At 35.7% G+C, this 25,830-nt stretch overlaps 1 protein-coding gene and 1 long non-coding RNA gene across 2 annotated transcripts; one reads left to right on the forward strand and one right to left on the reverse strand.

Moving 5' to 3' along the window:
• Positions 1–224: 224 nt before the first annotated feature.
• On the forward strand, positions 225–1,415 carry LOC107101212. The gene is made up of 2 exons (XR_001482068.1): positions 225–1,130; positions 1,197–1,415. It is a non-coding gene; the product is annotated as an uncharacterized LOC107101212 (long non-coding RNA).
• Positions 1,387–21,673, reverse strand: LOC107101211 (plakophilin-1-like). Its single transcript, XM_015400030.1, has 15 exons — positions 21,351–21,673; positions 19,398–19,510; positions 9,910–10,077; positions 9,647–9,828; positions 9,386–9,527; positions 8,304–8,511; positions 7,645–7,813; positions 5,395–5,509; positions 4,321–4,488; positions 4,076–4,243; positions 3,780–3,933; positions 3,272–3,458; positions 3,097–3,181; positions 2,342–2,440; positions 1,387–2,200 (listed from the first exon to the last, which is right to left on the reverse strand). The coding sequence occupies exons 1-14, from the start codon at positions 21,514–21,516 to the stop codon at positions 2,345–2,347; spliced, it is 2,121 nt and encodes a 706-aa protein (XP_015255516.1). The 5' UTR covers positions 21,517–21,673; the 3' UTR covers positions 1,387–2,200; positions 2,342–2,344.
• Between the last annotated feature and the right edge of the window lie 4,157 nt (positions 21,674–25,830).

Here is a 25,830-nt window from a genome sequence, read left to right on the forward strand (position 1 = left end):
AGTTAAGCATCAACTTGCTCCTTTGCCAAATAATTCTCCAGTTTTGTACCCACGTGTCACAAGTTCTTGTTTTTATAAATCATTTAGTGCAAAGAGAATCCAAGAGTCTAGATTCTTGCATGAATGCTTGTATTATTTGTTGTGGAAAAATGTTTCCACAAAACAGTTGCAATATTCTCTAACAGACTTGCTTAACTTGCTCTTCAGTTTCAGTTTAAGCTCAGAGAACAGAAAACCCAAACAGAGGGAAGATATTTGGTAATGTAAACCTATTTTTTTTTTTTTATATAATTAATAAATTTTTCTGACCATTCTGTTTCATGAAAACAAATAGCAAATTAAATACTAAAAAAAAAAAAATAAAAAAAATAAAACATACATCCCTCTTCTGTGGGAGTTCACTTGAACTTAAAGTGCAACTAAAAACGAGCCATAAAAGATGCTTGTAAAACATGTTGGTAACCCCCGCCTTTATAAACAATGAAAATATAACACTCAAAATGTTTGCAGCTTATGGTATCAAATGATCTGCATGTTGAACAATTTTTTCTATGAACAATGATGGTCTAATATTACTCTTAACATCTGTAAAGCCCTTGGGGTGGATAAAGGGGCAAAGAATACAGGTTTTCTGAAATTATGTATTTATAAATGAATATCCTAGGTTATTAAGTAACCTAAAATAGATTTGATTGTGATTTTTCATTTTTATTTTAGACCATAAATCTAAATAAAATAACTCAGAGACATCTGGCTAAAAGATGCTGTTATGGAATTAACATAAGAGATTATCTATTAGTAGAGGCCTAATATTTTAAAGATTTCAGAGTACAAAACTGACAGTGCTCCCAAAGCTGAGCTTCATAACAAGAACAAACTGATTTGTGTGTGAAAACTTTGGAGAAGACTGTGTGCAACCTTTTTGCATGTGCGCCTTCATGAATATGCAGAGCATAAGGTTTTAACCAAACTGTGACAATTCACCACTAAAGGATTTTCAAAGGGCTTAAGAGTAAAATCTTACTTTAGCATTTTTTCAAACCTCAGACTCCTTGTAGTTAATTTTCCTCTATATTCAGCATCTCCTTTGTTTCCCCGTCTTTCATTACTAGACGGACTGATTAATCCAGGTGTGTCTGGATTATGCCGTCATGGTTACTGAGGTCAGACACACCTGGATTAATCAGTCTATCCAGGAATGAAAGCCAGGAAACACAGGAGCTGGCTGAAGCTCAGAATGAAGGGGAGTTGGGCGTATAGCCCATAGAAGAGAAGGGAGTCAAAACACCCATATATTCTGTGTGCAATTTAGCTTTTCCTAATGGAACCATCTTAATATCATGTTACCGGTATATCAGAAAAGCACAACAAACATAACATTATGTAGTCAAGGTGGTATTAACTTAAAAAAAAAAGAAAATTTAAAAAAGATAAAAGGGTAAAAACTTCACGTAAGGTACAAAACTATTATTGTTATAATTGGCAAAGAAGCAAAATGATTAGCAAGATCCATAATTACATTCAGAAGATGGACCCCTTACAGACAGACAGACATATCTGTAGATGGGCAGTATCTGCAAGTGCATTAATTAAATCTGAATTGATATTGTTAGATTTTTCATTTATAAAAATATGTGAACTGTGTGAATAGTTACTGAAAAAAGGACAAAGTCTTTTTTTTTTGTATTATTTTGTTTGACGACGTAGAAAGAACAGCCCATATTTCTCCAGCAAGCAACAATTTCACAACTACATACGTATAACAAAACACCTTTGTTATCTTTTTTTTTCCATGTTTCTTTTTTTTTTTTGTCTAGACTTCTTAAATCTTAACACCACACTAGATAATTATGCTCTAGCCGCCAGTAACCACATTTTATAGTGATGACATACTTAGAGTTTTAGGAATCAATGTAACAACAATCCATGGAGGTGAGGATGTGTGTTGAAGGCTGTTTGAATTTGCTTTTAGTACTTGTGCACACACACTCTCATACCTAACCTACAAAACACTAACATTTTCTAATTAAATTACAAGCCCGTTCTCATTATTCACAAAGACAAGGTAAAAATCTTTTAACTTTATATACACAATGTCTGAAGAAGATAACTGAGAGGTTCCTCCAACAAGGCAAAGCATTCAGAAGGTGAAGACTTTAAGGGTGTGACTGTGGAAGCCTCTAATCAGGCCGGTTTCCTTCTGCAAGCACAGACACATAAAAACAGAACGATGAAGCAGATATTGAAGTTTAATACGTTTTGTTATTCGTGACTCATATTGTCTACAGAGAGATATCAAATTTGAAAGAATCCAACAAGGAGCTTTCAGAAGTAAGCTTACCCTTTATTTATCCTGCTGTGATTCAATTACATCATAACTGGAGCCCTTGATGGCTGTTATAGTTTTGAAGTTTACGAAGCGTGCTTTGTCTATCTTCAGCTGAAAAATGCAAAGTTAGAGACAATAAATTCAACTTATTTCACCATAGCATGCACTTTTACCTTGCCCTAAAAAGACAAGTGACATGCAGAGCCTCTAGACGATAACAAGTGAGAGAAACTGCTGTTTCTTCAACCTGAAACCTGCTCTACTGGTCTGTTAACTTTTTTATCTAATTTATGATGGAAAAATTGGTGAATAATTGTCTCTTATTCATGAAAACTACTTGCTCTTAACAAGCGATTCTTTGGAAAACATTACACTTTGTCCTACTCAGTTTAATGTCCCCTACTACTTACATTTCACCATCATTTTTATCTTTTTCTTTTCCTCAATTATACTTTCTCCCATAACTGAGAGCATAAGCAGCCTGTCTACCAAGATTCCAGTCATATCGTTCCTGAAATGACCAAAGTCAAGGGTGTGGTAGAAAGTAGGAGACAGGAACTATGAGCCTAAGAGATAATTAATAAAAAAATAAAAATAAAAAATAAAAAAACACCAATTTAAGCAGGGCCATTCCTCATCTTAAACCATCATTTTTGCAGTATCCAGCTTATGGTTTAACACAGTAACTTAAATTACCAAAACTTTGACACAATAAATGAAATACATGCCTCCCAATCACTTACCATTTACATTTTATTTAGATTTACCTTTTTTGTGAAGGTTTGCAAAAACTTATCAGACCACAAGTTGTATAGCAGCTTTGAGGCTGCAGTCGTGGCTTCGTTGTCAGGCCTATAATAAGCAGAAGGATTTAATAATTAAGGAGACAAAGCAATGTTTACCAATTCTGCAAAAAGAACTGGGTAAAAGAAGAAAACTCACCCTTTTTCACTCATGTCTATCAGCTCCAAAACTAGATCCTTAGTAATAACTTTCTTGCTGACCTCACTTTCTACCAGCAACAGTCTATTGATTATGGAAGCAACAGTTGCAACAATTTCAGGTTGAGTTTCCTTTTTCCAATCAGGTCTGCAGAATAGCTTTGTAAGTTCAGGCAAAGCTTGCTTTGCTACAAAGAAGAGAAATTGTGAAGCATTATAAATCAAATGTATGACATAGAGTGCGGTCAATGTATGCTCCATTAAAACACTGGTGCATCTTATTAAATGTTTAAAAGTTTGAAGGATCAATAAATCCATTAAATAATGTGATTCAGACATTCACTCTAATAATTTAGATGAAATAAAATGTCAATGTAGTTTACGGAATATTAATGTAACACTTTATTATGGCTTATTTTGTATAAATGGACTCTATGCCCAACTCCACTGCTTCCTGAACTTCAAATTTAATGCAGGAAATGATCCTTGTTGAAAAAGATGCTTCTTACCCATCTTGGATTGCAAATTGGGTTTGCGAGACAAGTTATCCAAAAGAGAGAAAGAGGTCTTCCTAAGAGCTTTGTTAGGGGACTGAATCAGAAAGGGTAGGAGTAACTCGGACTCAAGCTTTTTATACAAAATCTCACTCAGAGCTGCAGACCCCTGGAACACAAGACAATGAATAATGTCAGATGAATTTTCATTTCACTGAGGCTATCCATACTGAAATCACACAAACAGTGAGATGCCACATCAAACTTTAAATTTATTTCGTTTCCAAAACATCAACATTTCCCTTTATTACCTCCTCTTTGCTTGCAGTGAGGTTTTGCAAGGCTCCACAGCAGGCCACCAAAGTGGCATCATTCTTGGATGATCTTAGCAGAGACACATAGCCATCCACGGCTTTAGAATCAATCAACCATTCGGCCCCCGAAGGTTTGCTGTTTATTTGTGGTGAGTCAGAAAACAACTAAGCAGAGAGAGAAAAGAGTTTAGGAAATAAATGGTGGCCATCATGATTTGGTGAAAGTTTCTTAGGTAACCCACCGTGTTTTGAGCTTTTCTGCTTCTGGGGCTGAAGCATCCAGCATTGGGATTTGTCTCCCTCTCAGATTGGGCCCCTCTTGATTCCATGAATTTCTCGGAAATCTCTGGACACTCTGCCCAAACTTGATAGCTCAAGTTATGTAGGGTGCACATACAGTTTTCCACTGACTATAGGATGAAAGAGGAAGTAAACATACTTCACTTCAACCAAATTAATGTTAAACCCAAAATTATTTACATCTCTGTCAGATATATAAAGTAAACTTTTGTTGGATTTTTTTTTTTCTAAATATAAATGAAAAAAAACAAAAACGATTTCCTTTAAAAAAAACAAAAAACACGCCTATATGTCCTTGGTGTACACACACACACACACACACACAAACACACATTGCAAATATCCCTTGAACTTATACTGTTTTCCTTCCTTTGGCACCTTCTTCTTCTCTTTTGACTATCTGAGCCAAATAAATCAACAAATCAATCAGACTGCATGAGAAAACAAGGTTTGTACTGCAGTCGTAATAGCCCACTAATGGTTTGCTGTTAAAATGTGTGAACAATAATAATAATCAGTAAAACAGTACTTTCCATGGAATATTTCTATGAATTTAATATGTACTTGCAGTAAATAACCTAAGCATTTATACAGCACAAGCTTTTTCCCATAAAAAATAAAATGAAAATCTACACTAAAACATTCTGTGTAAAAGTTGTGAAATATGTTCAACAGAATTAAGGAGAGGTGTAGGAGGAGTCTAATGAGGTGAGTCATCCGAATTCAGCGGAAAAACAAGATAGGGAGAAAAACCTCTCCGGTCTGATTGACAGATAAATTACTTTTGATAATGAAGCCAATAATGCAAACTTTTCTTTAAATGTTTATCTTTCTGTAGTGTCACAAACACTGTATTTCACTAAAAGATATGACATGGAAAACATTGCTTGACTAACTGATTAGCTTTTTCCCTACAACAAGCACTTGTTTACACAGTTATTAAATTGGTAACCTTGTAAATTTGCCAAGTGACTGCCTGTAGTTTTTCTGATGCATGAAGGGAAAAATATGCTTACCTTTTCATCTGGGCTATCTTCTGCCACGCAAGACAAAACATGTTTCATTAGAGAGTCAATGAGGTTCTTGGTGTCTCTCATTGTTTTCCTGTCCTCTTTTCCACTGCTCAGGTTCCTACATGTATATCATTAATAACTTATTACAGGGTTACATGTAATAGCTTTAAACAGATTGTCAGACAACATGATTATACAGTTTAAAATCCAACTAACTTGATTTTCAAAGATAACCAGAATAAATACAGAAGACAGCTTTGTAATTGTTAAATCATCAACTGTAAAAAAAAAAAAAAAAAAAAAAAAGTTGTCTGTGACTGCTTTGCTGCATCAGAACCTAGACAACTGGACGAAACTGATGGAACCATGAATTTAACTCCCTAAAAAAAGGATCCTGAAACAGAGTTTCATCAATTTGTAATCTTAAAGGTATAGAGGACGATCTTTTATTTCCGGGTGGATCATCTAAATAGGTGGTCCTCCTAATTGTCAATCATTCTCATGATATGTTTACGTGAGGCCATCCTACGTGCTCGTCCCGTTAGCTACGGTATCTTTTTCTGCACATGCGCACTTTCAGGCTTATATCTGTGTTGAGCTACGGTTTCAGACAGTAATTGAAGCTCACCTTTCTCACTGCGGTTCTTTGAAAATGGGCAACGGTCATAAGAAAAAAAGTGTCTACGAAGTGTATGAGAAGCAAAGAAAGGCCTCAGAAGAGGCAGATATGTCCTGGAAGGCTTTGCGCAGAGAGCTCTCTTTGCATTGCATTATAGGATTTGCTGTCACAGCAGGCCGCTGTAGCTATCTAACAGCGACGACTAATAAAAATGCCGCAGGGACCGAGTAGTGGAGGAGATATGTAACCAACGGAGCAAAAAGCTCAAGTGATCATCTATACGAACATGTTAACTGAGTTCACTATAAAGTCCACTATATAGTCCCCGCTCTAAATGGTGATTGAGGGATTTATGGGTTAGAGGGGACGTTCAGACACATTAAGCATCTGAACGTCCTGTGTATGATCTGGTTAAACTGTAAAGTGCATTGAGATGACTTGTGTTGTGAGTTGGTGCTGTATAAGTAAACTGAATTGAATTGAATTAAGTTTCCATGAGCTATGAGAACAGCAACTTTTAAAAGAGCGTGCACGAGGAGCAATGGGCTTGTGCATGCTCTCGGATACGCATTTTTTTTTTAAGTGGAGAGGAAGGGTCTCTTAAAAAATAACCTGAAGAGAAACTAATTTCAGTGATGTTATTACATCTAGGGATGCACGATATTGGGATTTTGGCCGATATCCGATATGCCGATATTTTAAAACTCATGTAGCCGATAACCGATATCGATACCAATGTTAAAGCTGGACAAAAATAAGTAGTCATTAAAAATAGCAGTTTTGTTATCCATTTCTGACACTTTGAAAAATAATATACTCAAATATATTTTCATATGCTGATATCAAATAGATTTTTAAAAACGTGGTATCGATCTATTTTACTTTCAAAATCTCGTGAAATTTCATCGTTCTGTTAGTAAAATAGATAGATACCGCGTCAATATATCAACATATAAAAATATGGCAAAATTTCGTGAATTTTCGGGGGATTTCCTAGCATAACAATGACATATAGCAATATTTCATTAGTAAAATGGATTGATAAGGTGTTTTTAAATGGCAATATATCAGCATATGAAGATATTGTGATATTTTAATGTATCAATATTTTTTCCCTCGTCTTTAGAAGTTTTTAAGTCTGTAAAAAAGAAGTTTCTGAGGAAGAAGAAGAAGTAGTATTTTTTTTTTTTTAGACTTTAGAAACTTAGAAGCTGATCAAATATTGGGTTAAATATCGGTGGGGTGGCCGATGTTCGATATTCAGTTTTAAGGCCGATACAGGCCGATACCGATAGGGGGCCGATTATATCGTGCATCCCTAATTAAATCGTTACCAGAAACTGCTGAAATTCAAGAGTAGTCTTTCCAAAAGAGAGTGGAACAATCAGTTAATATTATTAAGGGGAATTTTTTTTTTTTCCTTTAATGGCAGGTTTTTTTAAAGGTTTTTTTTTTTTGTCCCTATGACAACCCAAAAATGATTTGAAAACAGTTTTTTTGTATTTAGTCACCTCATCTTTGCCTCATATAATTTCTTCATTCTATAAAATATTTAACTCCAAAAACATCGAAAGACAAAAAATTATTTAAGTGTGAAAATATGTATCCTGCAACTGTAAAAGAAATATATTTACCTCAGGCAGCCAGTGGCACCAAGGAAGACACTTGGATCTATATTTGGGCAGTCAGCACTTTCTGACAAGTTGACAAATGGCACCACCACATTTTTAGTCAGAGAAGGAAGTGCTGTTCTCATTAGTTCTCCCTTCAGTTCGTCAGCAGAAGACAGGTTCCAGAGCAGGCCTTACAAAGGAAAAAAATCTCACATTGTTTAATCAATATTTATCCATACATACATATACAGAACAACCAAAACATTTGACTCAATACAAAATCTAAACAGATTTAACTGTTGCAGAAAGTAAAATAATTACACATTAAAGACAAACTGATTATATGAGTATTTATTTTTGTATCTTTAAAATAATGTTCTGAAGTGAGTCAAACAATATATATTAAAGTGTCTGGCCCATCACACTTTCATTGTTTGCAATATCACATTAATAAAGGACATAAGGAATGCAATATCGGGTAGGCTACATCTTATGTCCACACCCAGTATACACATTAGGGACTTTGATGGTAAGGATTGCTGCAAGTTTTGTGACACAAACACCAAAGCAAATGTTGGTTAATCGAAATCCATATCATCATCACACCACTGAAAAACAGTAATACAATTTCTCAATACTATGTAGTGCTTTTGAGATCCTAATATAAAGAAGTTTCCTACCTGTGACCTGTCTCTTGGTCTCCGTAGACTCTGTCCTCTTTAGCAGGTTCAGGACCTTAGCTATACCACCATATTTCTGAACTGAAATTTTATTTTCCAGATTCTTGAAGACGAGATTCCTCAGAGCTCCAGAAGCAACCTGGGCTACGTCTGGATTAGAGCTTTCCAGCATGTTGACCAGGGGTGGAATTCCACCAAGACTGAGGACCTACAAAACACAATTATGAATGACAGTCACTTATGTACTGTAGATCTTTTAAATGCAAACAAAATCCAAATTTTTATGTTTTTTTTTTTTATTTATTGAATTTCTCTAAATTAGTGTTGAATTCTAGTCTTTACAGAGAATGTAGTTATCCTAATTTACATCAAGTTTATATAGCCAAGTAAAAATGTAAAAACTGATTTTCATAGGTGACCTGGAAATGCCAGAGAAAATTATTGAAAATCTTTTAGTTTCGAAAAAACAATCAACCAAAAAAAAAACTATACTTTGTTGTGATAGACTAACACAAAGTTGTGCAGGGCTGTAAAGTAGAGGGAAAAGAATACACTGTTTTATCACCTAAAAATTAGGAAGGTGTGGCATATATTGTTAACCGTCCTACCTTGAGCCTAGAGGCCCTAGTTTAGTCGATCGGTTTAGGTGGTCGGCCATTTCTTGGTAGGTTAATGGTTCTACAATATGTATTCCAACCTCAATACAATAGTGTTTGTTGTTGCAATATGAAAAAGAGTTAAAAAAAATGGATATGAATCATTTTGCCAGGAGAATATATAAATATGGAGGGCAGCCATGAACAGCAGTTGTTTTTTTTTTTCTCATCAAAGGAAAGACTGATCATTCCCTGGATGCTGAACAATGCCAGCCCACTGCTCCCCAAGATGGTGGGCTAAATGCAGAGTGAATTTTGTTGCTATGTACTTGTGACTTGTGAAAATAAAAGCTAGAAAAACAAAAAGGAAAAAAAAAGGTCTTTATAAATCTTTAGTACAAAAGAAATGCAGCTCCAAGCCAAAAGGAAAATACCCTTTTTATGTGGAATTTGTTTCAAGTAAAAGAATGAACGTGGTAAACTCACCTCAGATTTGGCCGACTCCTCATTAAAGCAGGTGTGTTGTATGAAGCTGGCCCCACGGTGATTTAAGTTCTCATCAGGCTCTTTCAAGTACTCCACTGCCTCCTTTAGGGTTAGAGCTGAGACATTTGTTGCAGAGTTCACCCTATCAAAACAGGCAAGGGTATTCAACTCTTGGTTGGCAACGAGACATTTAGAATACACAGGAACACATTTTTTGAATTATATTTAAGATAAACAAAGCTGAAGGCAAAGAGAACTCACAAAGATCTCTGCTCCAATTTGGTCATCTTTAAGGAGCCAGACTTGCCATCAATCAGGGAGTGTCCAGAAGACATCGGAAAAGTGTGTGTGTGGTTCTCAGTGAAATTCCTATTAATCACTGAACGAGATTCTCTACCACCTAGAAGACTGTTTTGGCTTGGAATAGGCTGCCCTTTGATTTTCTAAAAGAGAATAGCAGTTTACAACATTATTTTGGTATTCCTTTAAAAAATGGACAAAACCGAGAAACAACTGTTAATTACCATGCTAACAGCTGGAAGCTTGTGAGGGACATCATCCAAAGCAGGGTCACTGCGACTAAGTTGCAGCCCATTTAGGTTCTGTGTCAAGGTGGTGGTCATGATTTGCTTTTCAGCTTTGGTGCTGACATATCGTCCTCTGGTATTTTTAGTAGTCAGACTTCGGACCGTCTAAACATTCATATAAAAGGTAAGAAAGAAAAGACAGAAGTTATTTGCTTTGGTCCCAAACAAGTCATATAAAAAAAATCTGAACTCAACTAAGTTTAATCAGCTAAAATTAAGTATCAGACCTAAAACTCCAACAATAAAATTAGGCCTATTCATTCATGAGCTTCCCAACACATTATTAACATTGCCAGAATAAATGGATCTCACAAACCCAGGTATCAAGATAAAACAGGTTCTGCTGTGTCAGTCGACGGTGTTTTTTTTTTTTTTTTTTAATAAGCCAGATGCAGCGTCTGGCTTATTAAAAACATAAGGCATATATCTACAACAGAGGGTTAGGGTTAAAACTAAATAAATACATTTTCATGAAATAAATAAATGTAAATATACCACAAATTAAATACATATGTCATTAAATGACCCATGAAATAATTTAATGTAGAATTTATTTATTTAATACAGCAAAATAATATAAATGTACCATCTAATCATGAAATTTAAAATAAGTACTAGTGCCATAGTATTTCAAATATGGCTTTAAAATTATTATATTACGGTATATAATTATGTAATTTTTTAAAATACACTTATAATTTAAACATCAAATTGTTTTCACCATGTAATTATTTATTTAATTGTATTAACATGGTCCGCTCATCATTAAATGTTTTAAAAGTAATAAGTTAAACGCAACAGGGATTTATGAGAATCATATAGAGACCATAACATCTGACCGGCTGCGTTACATAGAGCAAAACAAGACAACCGCTTCCTACTTTGCTATTATTCTGAGGCGAATATTTTTTTTCTGGAAAGTGCTGACAACTTCAATGACACTTTTATTTATTAAGTCTAGAATTGGACTTCTTAAGGTGTCTGCATATTTGAGTAGCTCTTCTACCTTGACTGATATTTTTTGGAGAGAAATTTAGTTCCTCTGTTTGTGGATCAGTTTCATTTTTATGGATGCTTTTATTTTGGTGCGTAATGCTGCGAAAATTGAAGGATTTTTACTGATATTTTTTTTTCTTTTTGGACACTTTTTATGATGCGTAACCATTAACAACCAGAGAAAGTTGGGATGTGCACCTGAGAGTAGCTCAATAACATCTCTAACGCTAAAATAATAATTCAGTTACTTTCACAAGTACCAGCTGAGTTGAAAGAGAGGTGCTGGAGGTGCAGAGAGGGAGCGAGAAGAAGAGAGAGGAGCAGGGAATTTAAGCCATCTCTTCAATCAATAATAATGGTGAAAGGAAGATATTTAAGAAACAAGTTAGAAGAACTTTGAGCCCTAGCAAAGACCCAACCAAAGAAGGCAGCATTATGTGTTTTACTGAAACAAATAATGTTGCTAGGCTACAGACACAACAGGGAAATGCATTTGTGGCAATAACTGCTGATTTTAATCACGCCTCATTCTCTGGTACAATGCCAACATTCCAACAGTTTATCAGCTGCTGCACCAGATAAATAAAACAGAACAGACCAATATCAGAGATGCATGGTCAACAATGATGAAGAGCAAAGGCTTCAAGCAGAAGGATGTTAAGACAGATGAAAGTCTGGACAGAGAAAATGAATCGAATACATTCTTATACAGGTTCAATTCAGGAACAAGCTCAGCATCCTTTTCGCTTGCTCACAGACACAGGGACATCCTGCACTCCTCCGCCATTGACTCTCTTGCTTGAATGTATTTGTTCTAAGCCAAATCAGATGGTGCTGCTCCTTCAACCTTTCCCCTGTCTGTGTCTAGAAGTCAAATAAAGAAGCAACTGGCGAGAATGAATCCTAATAAATTACCAGGTCCTGATGATGTAAACGCCACAGTCCCAAAGGTCTGCGCAAAGCACCTCTTCACCCTTATTATTAATCTGTATACTTGTTATATTACCTTTCTGTTAAGCAGAGTAGATATATTACATACAGTAGTTATCCTTAACATAGTGTAACACTATGTGATAATGATAGCCATCGAATTAGGACAGTCAGGTAACAAGAATGGGGCATCTCAGGGGCCAGGCTGATAAAGATGAATTTCTTTGTAATCCTATTTATTTAGACAAAGCTTTTATTTGATTTTTGATTTCTCCAGTGCATTTAACAGGGTTCAAACTGACTTAATTTGTGGGAAAATTCAGAAGAATCAGGAGGAGGCATCAGGTGGATAAAACGCCACCTCACAAACTGACCACAGTTTGTGAGGGTCAGTGTGGACAACACGGTATCATGTTACCGATATATTGCTTCTGACAGTAATAGAGTAACATAATACATTACAAACAAAATTTGGGTCATATTATTACTGCTACTAAGGTGGGTAATGTGTTACATTCTGAGCTCAACGGCCCATGGCCAACAGCCTAAATCAATTGGAGAAGAAGTCTTTTTTTTTCTTTGTTGTTGTTTTATAGCAGGAGAAGACTATTTTATAACGACAGCAGAAGAAGCTCCAAATGATGAGCAATTGTAAAGCAAACATATATAGATGTACAACATAAAGGAACATATTTCAAAACCAAACATCTCCACTAATTAAGAGTAGAGTCCTTTAGTAGTCCGCTACATTTGGTGTTTGCAGTAAATGCCAAAAAACGCAGTCTTCATGGTTTTCATTAACTTTGTTTTGGAGTGTGATGTCTTCCTGCATCATCTACTGGGGTAACAACATCAGAGTAAATGACATAAAAAAGCTAAACAACCTAATAAAGAATGGTTGTTCTGAAGCCCTCTAGAACATCTGGAGACTATTTCACAAAGAAGAAATCTTGATAAAGAGAAGAACAAATTCACAAATTCTAGGTTTGCAACAAGAGTTTCTATCATTTGATCTCAAATAATTAAATATGTTAATAAAAGTGTGTGTTAGTGTTCACCAGTTGGCAGGTAATGCTGATCCTGTCTGTGGCAACCTACTCCACACTGCACCACAGCCTTTGCCTTAAGGAGTTTAGGGATTTATGATTATTTTTCGCCATTGCGCATAAGGATAGGGACTTCATTTGTCTCATAGGTTGGTGGAGCGTTCACTGCATTAGTTGATTAATGGTACATTCAGTCAATCATCCACACACTCACACTGAGGGTGGTGAGCTACATTTCGGCGTTCATTGTCATGGTGTCTTTGAAAGCCAAACCCAGGCTTCAACCATCATGAATCTTTTGATTGCAAGACTGCTACATCTGACACCACTGTCACCCTGATTTCTTGCACAAAGTTTCCCACCAGAATCTGACCTCGGCCTGCTCCCATCTTCCATGCTCCAAAGGGTCCGTGAATACATTTTTAGACTAAAACACCATTAAAAGAAACATTTCTAACTTTCAGTGTATGTGAACTAGTGATTACAAATTCATTTCAAATCCTTGAAGTGGATTAACCGATTATTTTTTTATTTGATCCTTGAGTTTTGGCCCTTGTGAAATAAGTAGGGAAAGGGAAGAGTGTACACTTCCCATTTCCACTCTCCTTCGCTCTATATGCATATAAGCTCCTAAACAGGTATGGAAAGAAGTCATTTTGGTTTTAAAAAACAACAAAAAAGTAATAGAGTGAGGGCTGGGTGGGTTGGAGCCAGTTTTATCCATGGAAAAGGGAAATGCGATCATAGCAACCATAATGAGATCACCTATAGAAAGAACAAAAAATATTGGCTTTATACATAACTTTAAAAAAATTATGTCCCATTTTCCTAATATCATGTAACTATACTTTCTACATAGATTTTCCAGGAAGTTAAACAGTTACGAATATAAATATTGTGCATGGACACCTTATCAGTCTGGCTAGAGGCAATCAAGACCACTAAAAAAAGAAAGGTAACACATATTTTATAGAAAAGTTTTTCTAAAACACCAAGTACAACCAGAGAGAAGGGAATCTGACCAGGTACAAAGTATAGTTGTTGTTTTTTTCCAGATTCAATTTACTTAGTTGATTCAGTTTAGGCTGACAACACAGGACAAAGTTAACAACACAAAATGAAAACAAAAACATGCAAAGGAGGAAAGCATAACACACTATATGCATCAAAGGACGACATGTTTAAGAAGGTTACAAAAAGGTAAATGGGACTCAGATTCAACTTGAAACAGAATATAACATTAATGGAATAAAATGTATTGTACTAAGTTTAAAAAGACGCACATGCTCGATTCAAACGTTTTTGATTTAAGGCTGTTTGATATTGCCATGATCTTAATTACAGAGAACTTGCACAGGCACGTCTCCATGAAACACAACATAAACTTAGAAGAGTCTGAGAATCATCGCAAAACCACATCTTGAAATTCTTTAATTATTAACAACATATTTTCAAAAAGCAATATGCTTAAAATGTTAGACAAAATGAAAGGTTCGGCAGGTAAAGAAGTTTCAGTCAAGTTTGACATGCTAAGCAGAGGAGAGAATTAACCCTCTCACTAGCCTAAAATCATCAATCAAAGCTTTCATCAACGCCGGCAGCTGACATCTTGACATTTCAATTTATCAAAAAGGAGAAAAAGGTGATGTGAAAGTCAAGGGAAGAAATGCACACAATTGTTTCCCGCAGGTTTAAACCCGGAAAGAGAGCTGAGAAAACATGAATAGATCAAGAATGTAACCTGGCAGAAGAAGTGTCATGATATCAGCAAAGAGCATAACTTAGTAACAATGTTCACTTTCACTGTTCTAAATGCTCCTTTCTATTGCTGTTTTCATCAGTGCTGATGAAAACATGACAATGTTTTTTATGACAATGACGAGACAATGAAACAAACACGGCTCTTTGATGAAACATGATGAGACTTGGTTGAGTTTTCTCAAGACCAAGACGCTGAACATTGCACAAATATGACAAACTCAGGGCAGATATTAATTGTAGTTTATAATTTTATTGAGGCATCAATTGTTGCTTTGTGGCCAAGTTGTTCAGTAGGATGAGATCTCAAATCAAAGTTGTGGTTCCTTTGTGCAGATAGATTCATCCTTGAACCTCTATTCCATAAACAAAGTGTGAGGAGAATCAAGACACTCCTTATTTTTTGTGGCATTTTTATGCTGAAGTTCTTTACAAGTTATGTAGAATCTGTAGCAGGTGGTTTTACACATCAATATATCAGGTGGTTTCTGAAAGTTACAAGTTTTTTTTTTAAATTACTCTGAAAATTAAACATAAATGTACTGATATTAGAAAACCTAATTTCTATTTTGAATATTTAAGTACTTTTAAATGCATGTACTTTGAATACTTAAGTATTTTCAAAAATAAATACTTCAACACTTTAACTTGAGTAGATGTTTGACTGAGTCATTTTTATTTGTAGTTCAGTAAGATTTGACTATGAGTATTAATACTTTTACTAATGTTGAGTACCTTGTCCACCACTGGATATCACTGCAAAGATAAGATACTGTTACTTCAAAATAAAGGTCAGTTGATTGCTCTAACATGGGTTCACAGAAAATACTGTGATTTATGAATAATATTCAGCAAAGTTATGTTTACCAGATAATATTGTATCTAAGTTATTATCACACAAAATTTGGTACCTTTGATCATTGACATTTAGTGTATAATTTTGGAGCTGGAGAGTGGTTTGGATTATTCATCAGTGATTTGTGAACACTGAGTTTCAGGCTTTTGGGTGCTTTTCTACTAAGTTTGGACCAAGAAAGTTCCTCATAAAAAAATAAAGGAGTCAGTGAAACTGAAACTGATGAAGCCGTGAATTTTTAAGTCGAGAATGGCCATAAAGGAAAGTAAAAAGTCAAAAAACTTCTGTTTTTTTGATAAATATGTTAATTTTGGGATTTCATCAACTGAGGGAACAATTTAAATAAATAAAAAAGTATGTATATATATATATATATATATATATATATATATATATATATGTATATATTTATTCACTCAGTAGAATGTATTTGCATGTATATAACAAATACATTTTTATATGAAGTTACTAAATGGTGACTAACTAATAAGCATTTTTCACCTAAAAGACTAAGACTTAAACTTGGAAGGCTCCTTTCCCTTCTGAATCAAAAAGACATTTTCGTTACAGCAGAGGATGGACAACACAACTTCAGAGAAAATAAAAGTGGAAAACAATTATTAAACACAACAGCTGGTTTTCCATTAAAAACTCAAAATGAAAAAACATTATTTTGTATTTTTTTTATAATTTAACTCAGATTATTTCATGTTTCATTGCTTAAAAACATCCAGAGTTATATAAAATGGTTGAATGTGATTTTAACTGGGTGGGAGCAGAAACATAAAGCAGGATCCAAACTTGAAATTCTAACTGAAAGCATAAGACTTTGTGGTTAACGCAATAGTTATGCACTAAAGTGAAGCAATGCAGCATGGGAGAAAAGTCGTGGTTTTAATTAAATCAGTTTAGCAGTTTTTTAACACGCCTCCTTTTAGGAATGTGATTCTCAGCTTCTGGTACATTTTAAACAAGATGAACTGCTATATTCTAGTTTAAAAAACAAACAGACTTCTATTTTATTATCAAATGGTCTTACAAGTATGATCAAATCTGGTGTTCATAAAGTGCCATCTAACATAGGTTGTGGTGTCTTAAAATAACAAAATATTACAGAGATTACAAGATAAACAACATTTGTCTTTCAAGCTCATTTAGTTCCTGAAGGCAACATTGCAGCTGAACAAACACAAAAGCATAACTAATATAAAATATTAAATAAATATTTTTTTCCAGACTAAAAAAAGCACTATCTACATTTTTATGAACTGATAAATCATCGCTAATGATAACCTACTAAAGGAAATGAGCATAGTGTTCTGTAAAGTTAAACATGTGCAAAGTGATTCTAAAACCCATTTAGCCAGCAAATGTATCTCATGGTGAAATGATTCTGAGCCTTCATGAGAACAGGCAACATGCTCCCTAAAAATGTCTTAGTTATGTGTAAGCAGGTCAGGTCAGGCCAAATGCACACACCCACACAGCCACATAAACAGACGCTGCTCATCTTTGGATTATGAAAATAGGTTAGCTTGGTAAACACCCTCAGCATAGGGAATTTTACAACAGGTTACATCCAAAATAAGTTTATGATCACTTTTTTTTCTCTTCACATAGGGGTTTCTACAAGCAAACACACATCCACAAGAAAAACACAAGGATCCTGTGCATAGAGAAATGCAGCAACTATGTATTTCTGTTTATCCATGTATTGTCTACCAGTAATCTTTAACCGGATGGTCAAGATACTTTATATTAGAGGGGGACTAAACCACCTTCCTTCACATCCAGCTCATTCTGGGGGATGATGAAGCTCTTTGCCTATCTCCATGGCTAACTTTGGGCAACTTTAAGGAAGCTCATTTCATCCTCTTTTCTTCAGGACCTTGTTATTTTGTTCATTATCCACGATGCATACCAATAATAAATCTGAATATGATGAGAACAGGATACAGAAGCTGATTTCTGCATGTTCAGCCATGATTAACACCAATTCAAGATTGCACATGCGATCCTAGTATTTTTATTTGCAATGTCTCAGGTGTCTATTTATGACACTGTTAATTTGCAAGTATATTGGTGACTGAATTGGTCAGACTTTCCTGTAAAGGAGAGAAGTAATTTTAAGGGCTAGATCAAAAGTCAAGGTAGCAGATTAGTTCCCATCTAGACTCAGTTCTCTTCTGTATAAATTGTGCAATAAATTGAACATACTTTTATAATATCAATTAGCTTAGAGCTGTAACTAACCCATTATTTAGCAAATCGATTGATCTGTCCAATATTTTTTCAAGAGCCAAAAGTTACTTAAGGAAGATTTTTACGAAATTGAACCAGGTGAAACTGAAAAATTTCCTCTTGTAGAGTTCTGGATAGAGCATATTGACAGACGAAAAAGTTTTTCATCTTGAATGCAAATGTTTTAAATTTTTTAAAACAATTTTGGTATAATTACTGCTCTAAGTGTGTTGCTCTGTTAAAGAAAAAATTTAGATTCTCTACACTCCAGTTAACAATTAATCCATTAATACAATGATTGACGATTATTTTAAGAATCTATTAATCACGATTAATCCGATGAACTTTTTTGCTCTTAATTAGCTGTTAATAAACAATGCCCACATATGAACTCAGTGTTTTATATTGCTTTTAAAACAACTTTATTAACAGTTTCTGCAGCCATTTTTTATTTTGGAGATCTGATGACAGAAACAGATCCTCTTGTAAAAAACTTTAAGTTTGACAATTATGATATTGTCAGGGAGGATTATGTTAAGATTTTCTATTTAGATCAGCTTTAATGCCACTTTAGCTCTAAGGCTACGTTCACACTGCAGGCTTTGATGCTCAATTCTGATTTTTTTCTGAAATCCGATTTTTTTTTTGCGTTGCTCTCCATATTTCCAAATATATGCGACTTGTATGTGATCTCCTGTGTAAACTGCATTCATACAGCTTAAGTGTCCCACATGCGCAGTAGAGGACGCAATGACGTCACAAGCCACTGTGCTTCGTGTTTAAGGAAGTAAACATGGATGTACAGTAGTGCTGGAACACATCTAGCGATGTTTCCAAACCTTAAAACCTAAATCTGTTAAAGATGGTTAAAAAAAAATACTGCTCTCCATATTATTGTCTGCCATGGTTGCTGTTTTTCTTGCTGCTTCTGTGTAGCAAGAAGCAGAATAGTGACCTTTGTCACGTATTAATGGCTTTCAGGTCGAATGAATGTTACCTGGCGGTTCGCATTTGAAAAGATCGGATTCGTATCGGATTCAGGACCACATAGCCAAACGGCTTGGGTTGCATTGAAAAAAATCGGATCTGTGTTGTTCAGACAGTCATGAAAAGATGAGATCCAGGTCGCATGTGGGCCAAAAAATCGGATTTGGGTCACTTCAGGCTGCAGTTTGAACGCAGCTAAAGTCACCTTTTAACAGCCTGTTGCAGCCGTTTAAATTATTTTCTCACAATTGTACCCAACACACAGCGCTGACAACAACAGTGAGCTCTGTCTGACATTACCTCTATCTATCAATCTGTTTCTATGTTTACTGCTAATTGTTTTTAAAGTGTAAACCTAAATGCACACCTTTTATTCTGTCTTACTGCTGTGACAATTCAAATCCCCCCATAGGGGATGAATAATGTTTTATGTTATTTAATTTACAGAAAACCATTAGAGCTGTATTAACTCAGTACCATCTAAACAGAACTGCAAAAATGTGCCCATGTAACAAGATCTGTAATCTATCTACAGTCTATGAAAGGGACTTCAGTCCCTTTCATAGACTGATCACATAACGTTAGAGAAAAAGAGAAAAAGAAACAATTACCCCTTTGTTGAAGCCCCCTGATGGGGCAGAATTGGTGCGCTTGTAGGTGCTCTTTGCACTAAACTTGCTGGTTCCAAACTCATTATAGGATTTGGAAGACTGCTGCGTAGGGCCTGTCAAAATAAAAGACAGAGGAGAAACAGCAAACACTGAATAATGATTGCTTTAAAAATGACATACTTTAATGTATAATTATCCAGACTGTGCATCCCAGATTTAACTTTTATTTTGTAAGGGAAATTGTGAAGCTGGGATGACACACTGACAGAATCATGTGTAAATAATAAGCTGCACGTTTGTTAGGGCGTTGAGACACAGTCATATCACTGTAATTGTTTGGCTCATGGGCTAATTCATCAGGACAAAGAAATCATGTACAGTGACACACTCCTACTCCAAAAATAGTTTCCTTATCTTTGCAGTAAGACAGACATAAACTTTTCAGAGTAAGAAAAGTAAAAAATGGCATAACAACACATACATTTCAGGCTGAATGAATTTAAAAAATAAACATTTGTAAAATGTTTGTTTTACTTCCATGTGCAAACATCATTAATAAGTTTAGAATATGTGTGTAAAATATATTTTTGTCATAAAACGCTCCTCTGCTGACTGATGATTGTTGCATATTTCATGGAAAACAAGAGGAGGGGCAAAAAAAAAATGCCACACACTGAAAATTTATAGCGAAGACCAAATTTCATAAAGTTTAAAGCATCAACTTATAAAAATGTCAAGTTAAGACAATAAACAAGGCTTTAGACAAATCCTTGCTTTAGAAACTATTCTCTGTTTAGTCCTTGTTTAAGGAATAAACACCAACTGGTTTCTATCACCCTAAAAAAACTTCTTTAACTATCAAATACAACATCTAAAAACCTAAACATATAGAAAATATATTTTTGTATCTTTAATCTGAAAAAATGTGATAGAAAAGCTCAGATTCAAATCAGCATATATAATCTTATTTCTAGTTTGCAGCTGCATCTTCTTTTTTTTGCCTTGCATTACTTACTGCATCATGACTCAAACTACACAAAACAATATAAATCCAGTGGCCTTTTGTTTTTGCCAAAAAGCTTTTGAATATATCTTTCTAGTACTAAAGGAGTTTAAAAAAAAAATTAAGATGCAAACAGAAGCAATTTTACTGTAACCTCATTTTATTATCTGGCATAAACAGCCAGATATTAAAAGCCGTTAGACATCAGATGAAAATACTTCGCCTATATGACATGGATGCAGTAAAACCGCAGGCATGCAATTAAACCTACACACAGAGACATAACCACCTCAAACAAACAGGCTGCAGTCTGTTTGAACTTATGCAGATAAATATGTGATATATTTATGCATCCTGACTGATTAAATCATTGCCTTTTGCAGGTCATGCAAAAGAGGGTTTGGAAATAGGTTTTGCAAGGCTGGGAAAAATGTTGACAGTTTATGCGTCAGGCAATAAGGGTGGCCTTTCTGGTCGCGCAGTTGTGAGAATTGAGCAGATTAAGTGAAAAAAAAAAAAAAAAAAAAAAAAAAAAAAAAAAAGAAAGAAAACAAAGAAAAAATTAATAAATAATTGAATAAAAATTGGGATCATGCCAACTTTATCGCAGTAATACTCAGAGTGTTACTTTAAAAGTATGGGAAATTATCTTTTTCAAATCTAAAAACGCACTCATGTCTAACTCTTTTTGCGCACGGGTGTTAACGTATCAAAATAAACTAGTTTGGACTCAAAAATTGCAAAGCTTTAGGTTTACTGTCTGATTTAACCCAGAAACACATCCGTGCTAAAGTAAATAAATAAATAAATAAATAAATAAGGGGCTCCTCTAGATGTCTGTGACGCACCTCTCCAGATAACTCAAAAAGAAACCCAAACAATTTCATGTGATTCTCCAACAACCTAAAAAAAATACTTTATATACTGTTGTAAGAAAGCGGTTTCCCTACCTATGGTGCCGTTCTTGTATTTGGACTTGCTCCTCTTTATGCTGTGGACCTGGCTGAGGACGCGCTGGTGTCCGGAGCTCAAGCTCTTGTCGGACGGTAATGCGAGCGACGTGTCCTCTCCGCCCCCAACGTCCGTGGTCGATCGCAGCGGATCCGGTACCATCATCTTCCCAAACTCGTATCCCTGACCTGGAGAGAGGCTGGATCAACCGAGTGGTCCTAACCAGAGCGGTGCCCGGGGAGCAGATGCTCTGCAGCAACGGGTGCAGAAATGTGCCAAAGCGCACATATGGTGAGAGTTCCCAGACTAGTAGCTGTGAACTCCACCCTGTTGTACCGCGCCCCTCAGAGGAGAGTTCACATGCAGGTGTGGGGATGAAGGGTGGAGCTGAGGGAAAAGCGAGGAACTGACGACAGCCCCCATTATTGCGCAGCTCACATGCACGTTTAAATACATGGTTATGTCATTTTGTTTATCATTTCCTTTCTCTGCAGGATGCGTTTTTGTTTTAACTTGCAAAACGTTTCAGCTGCACGAGAGGCTCAACGTGTCATGTGTTGTAGCAGACCAATAATACACACTTTATTCAAATATAAAAAAACAAGTCGATCTTTGGAGAAGACGTCAGATAAAAGTTAGTATCCATCCACACCCTTTTCAGAGGTGTAGACAGACCCTAATAGGGGTGGCCAGCTAATAACCAATGTGCATTGAGGGGTGGCCGAAAGGCCCCAGAACCTCAGGGTCAATCTACACTGTTCCAACAGGCACATGCACAACATCCATATTTTCTAAATAAAGACAAACTATACTTTCCTGCAGCCTTTGCTGACTAATAGATGCATATATTTTAACATCTATGCTGTGTAAATAAAAGGTACAGTGGACTAAATTCTTTCAGGTTTGAGTTCTGGGGCGAACATATTTTCAATTTTCATTATGCAAAAAAATTATATTTAATTCTACTAATTTCCACATTTAATTATTTTTTATGCCAAATATTAATGAGTAGTTGTTTATCTATGTATTTATTGAAGACTCCTAGATGACTTGTAGAGCCACACAATTTTTATCTTTATCCCAAATAATTCAAAATTTAGTTCTGAAAAGAGCATCTTTAATGTTTGTATATCGATGTGCATAATTAGCCACAGTGTTTCTGTTGTCAAGTAGTTGTTAATAAATGAAAAATGTAAATGTTTAATACGTTTGAACATTCCCCTTCAGAGTATTACTGCTGCCACTGTCTGTTTTAGAGGGAAAAATGGTAGGGGTGGCCGATGATTGGCTAAGGGTTGCCATGGCCACCCCTGGCCCACCATCTAGCTCCGCCCCTGACCCGTTTGTATAAATGCTGCAGAATTGAAACTAAAGCTACTGGAGAAAGCATTTTAATTTTGAAAAAAAAAAAAAGTATAATTTAATGTTATGGACAGGCTTAATGTATTCATTGATTGATAAAAATAGTAAAACTGTCATGAAAAAAACAAACACAGAAGCGTTTGTTTTCACCCCTACACTCTAACACCACTTAATAAAATCATCTTCAGCAGTTACCTAATCAGCAAAAACAATGCACCTAATCCTTGCATTAATCCTACTATGGCCTCAGAAGGTTGTTAGTAAATATTGGCATATAAACAGCACCGTGGAAACCAAGGAACACAACCTCCATTATAAACAGAGGCATAATGATTCACCTTAAATTACAGATGAAGCAAAGAGAAAAGAAAATCTGGCCTTAATGGAAGAATAGTGAGAAGACAGCCATTGTTAGAAAAGAAGCAATTAGTTCCCCTGTTAATTCTGCAAAAAGCCATGAAGGAGACACTGGGAATTAGTGGAAGATGGCACATTATGATGAGGCTGAAACCACCCAGGTTTTTGTCTTTAGGGCAGTTGGATGGATCGTGGATGGAACTAAAAAAAGAGAGACCCTTCTAGAAGGCATTCTGTCAAAATATATTCAGACTCGAAGGAGGTTCATCTTTCCAAAAGGACAATGACTCTAAAACTAGTGTTGCACCGATGCCATTTTTTGGCCCAGATGCCAATACCTGGCTTTGCAGTATCGGCCGATACCGATACCATACCTACCGGTACACCGTTGGTTTGAAATTGATGTGTGTATATATATGAAGAACTTCATAATACTTGGACGTAAAATAATTGCCATCATGGCTTGGTCAAGCTGCTGCCTGCCTTTGTGAGACAAGAAAAAGACTAATATGAATGTCAATCCAGTAGAATTTTTGACCTGGAATGGATGACAATAGTTGAATAAAATTTTGGCTCTCAAATGGTATCGGTGCTCTAGTTGTTGGTACTGACCAATACCGATACCATCCTTTTAGTGCTGGATCGGGGGCCCATCCGATACTGGTAACGGTATTGGTGCAACACTACCTAAAACACACAACCAGAGCTAGTGGGACTAGTTGAGATCAAATTCAGGTTTTAAAAACAATCAGGAAAATATTTTTCTTTGAATAGATGCTCTTCAATTAATCTGTCCAAATTGGCCTAGTGGGTTAGAGCAGTGCGCCTGTGGTCTGAGAAGGTTGCAAGTACCCGGTTCAATCCCCACTGCCTCCACTCTGGGCTACTGAGAAAGACCTGTAACCCTTGATTGCTCCCCGGGTGCCGCACAATGGCAGCCCACTGCTCCCCAAGGGGATGAGTTAAATACAGAGGTAAAATTTGCCAATGTGAGATCAATAAAGTTCAGTTATTATTTTTGAGCTGTTTTGCTATGTCGCATTTGCAAATGTTTGTGTTACTTGATATCCACCATGAGTTGCAGCTAGGAAAGGTGAGGTTACGAGTAAATAACTTAAGAGCCCTCAGTAAACTGCACACCAATTTTCAGATTTTCCTGCTAATATTTTAAAACATTAAAACCAGAGGAGTCAGCTGAGGTGACTGGGACATCTATTTTGGTTGGACACCTCCCATGGGAGGTGTTGCAGGCACACCCCAGGGGGAGGAAGCTCAGGGGACGATCCAGGACATGTGTGAAGGAATATGTCTGGCAATTTCTGCTGTGTGCAAAACTAACCAAGTGTTCTATTCATTGTAAAACTTTATTTTGGTATAAAACAAAGGACAACAGTTTCAAACACACAATAGTAGAATGGTTGCATACAGGTTTATCTTTTCCTTAGGCAATAAGAAAATTTGAATCTAGTGACTTTTTAAACATGAGCGAAAAAGCATTCCGGATGCTGGGACCCTAGGTAAAGGTGTAATAGGAAGAAATTCAATCATGTATCCCATCCAAATATGTGCAGCTGGAAGCTCTGAAGGGGCTGTAAATACTCCTTACAGCCTGGTTTGCACGTGATACAGGATGAGACAGAATGAATCAGACTGGGAGAAAGATTGAAAAAAGAGGAGGGGTTAAAGGATTAAAGAAAGAGAAGAGAAGTTGGAGGGGAAACTGAGGTAAGGAACACATGCTTTCAGCATAACCGGACTGTTTTGGCAATGGTTCTAAAGGTGACAGTTTCTCACCACACCCTTCAGCTGAACAGTACCACAGCGATAAATGCCTTGGTTTGTGTTACTTAACAACATGCAAGCAAGTCTATAATATTTTTTCCTATTGTAGTTGATGCCAATAAGCTGTAGTTTTATATCTTCCAGTGAAACTGCTCAGAAGGTGTATTACATAACTCAAACTGTACATTTTATTTTAACATATTACATCAATTATAGGCACTGGTGTACAAGCTACTCAACTGTAGTACTTGAGTAAAAGTATTGATACTCGTAGTCAAATCTTACTTAACTAAGAGTAAATTTTGCTTAGCCAAAAATCTACTCAGGTTAAAGTACTAAAGTCTTAATTTTTGAAAATACTTAGGTATTTAAATTAAATTTCTGTCTTATTTTCAGAGTAATTTTAGAGAACCTTGTTCCTTTCAGAAATCACGTGATGTATTGACATGCAGAACCTTCTGCTTTAAATTCTACACCACTTGTAAAGAACCTCAGCAGAAAAATGCTACATAAAATAAGAGTAGGTATTTGTATTATTAGTTTTTATTTAAAAATACATCAAAAGGTAAACATCAGTCTTGACTCTTCTCACATGTTCACTAAAGAGCTCTAAAGTTACAGCTATGCTTTAAGAACTCATCCTACGAAGAACTGGAACACGGCCACAACTAACACCTTAATAAAATATATAGAGAGGTGACGCAGTCGTTAGTGTGCACAACCCATGTACGGAGGCCTATTGCGTGTCAGAACTGATGCTTTCCCCATTAGTCAATCTAATTATACTGTCAGAAAAAACTATTGCTAATGTACATTAGTGCTTGAAAAAAAAACAACTCAAAAAAATATATAAACTATAAAATATCAGCCTTAGTTTTTTACATTTGTGGAATGTCATTAAATCTCTAAAACAATGGAGTACTAATTCAGTCTTCAAGGAATTGTATCTTGCATTTTTTTGTTCTGACTTCTCTAAAT

Source organism: Cyprinodon variegatus, unplaced genomic scaffold (genome assembly GCF_000732505.1).
Source record: "Cyprinodon variegatus isolate N-32 unplaced genomic scaffold, C_variegatus-1.0 Scaffold1065, whole genome shotgun sequence".
NCBI classification, from domain to species: Eukaryota; Metazoa; Chordata; class Actinopteri; order Cyprinodontiformes; family Cyprinodontidae; genus Cyprinodon; species Cyprinodon variegatus.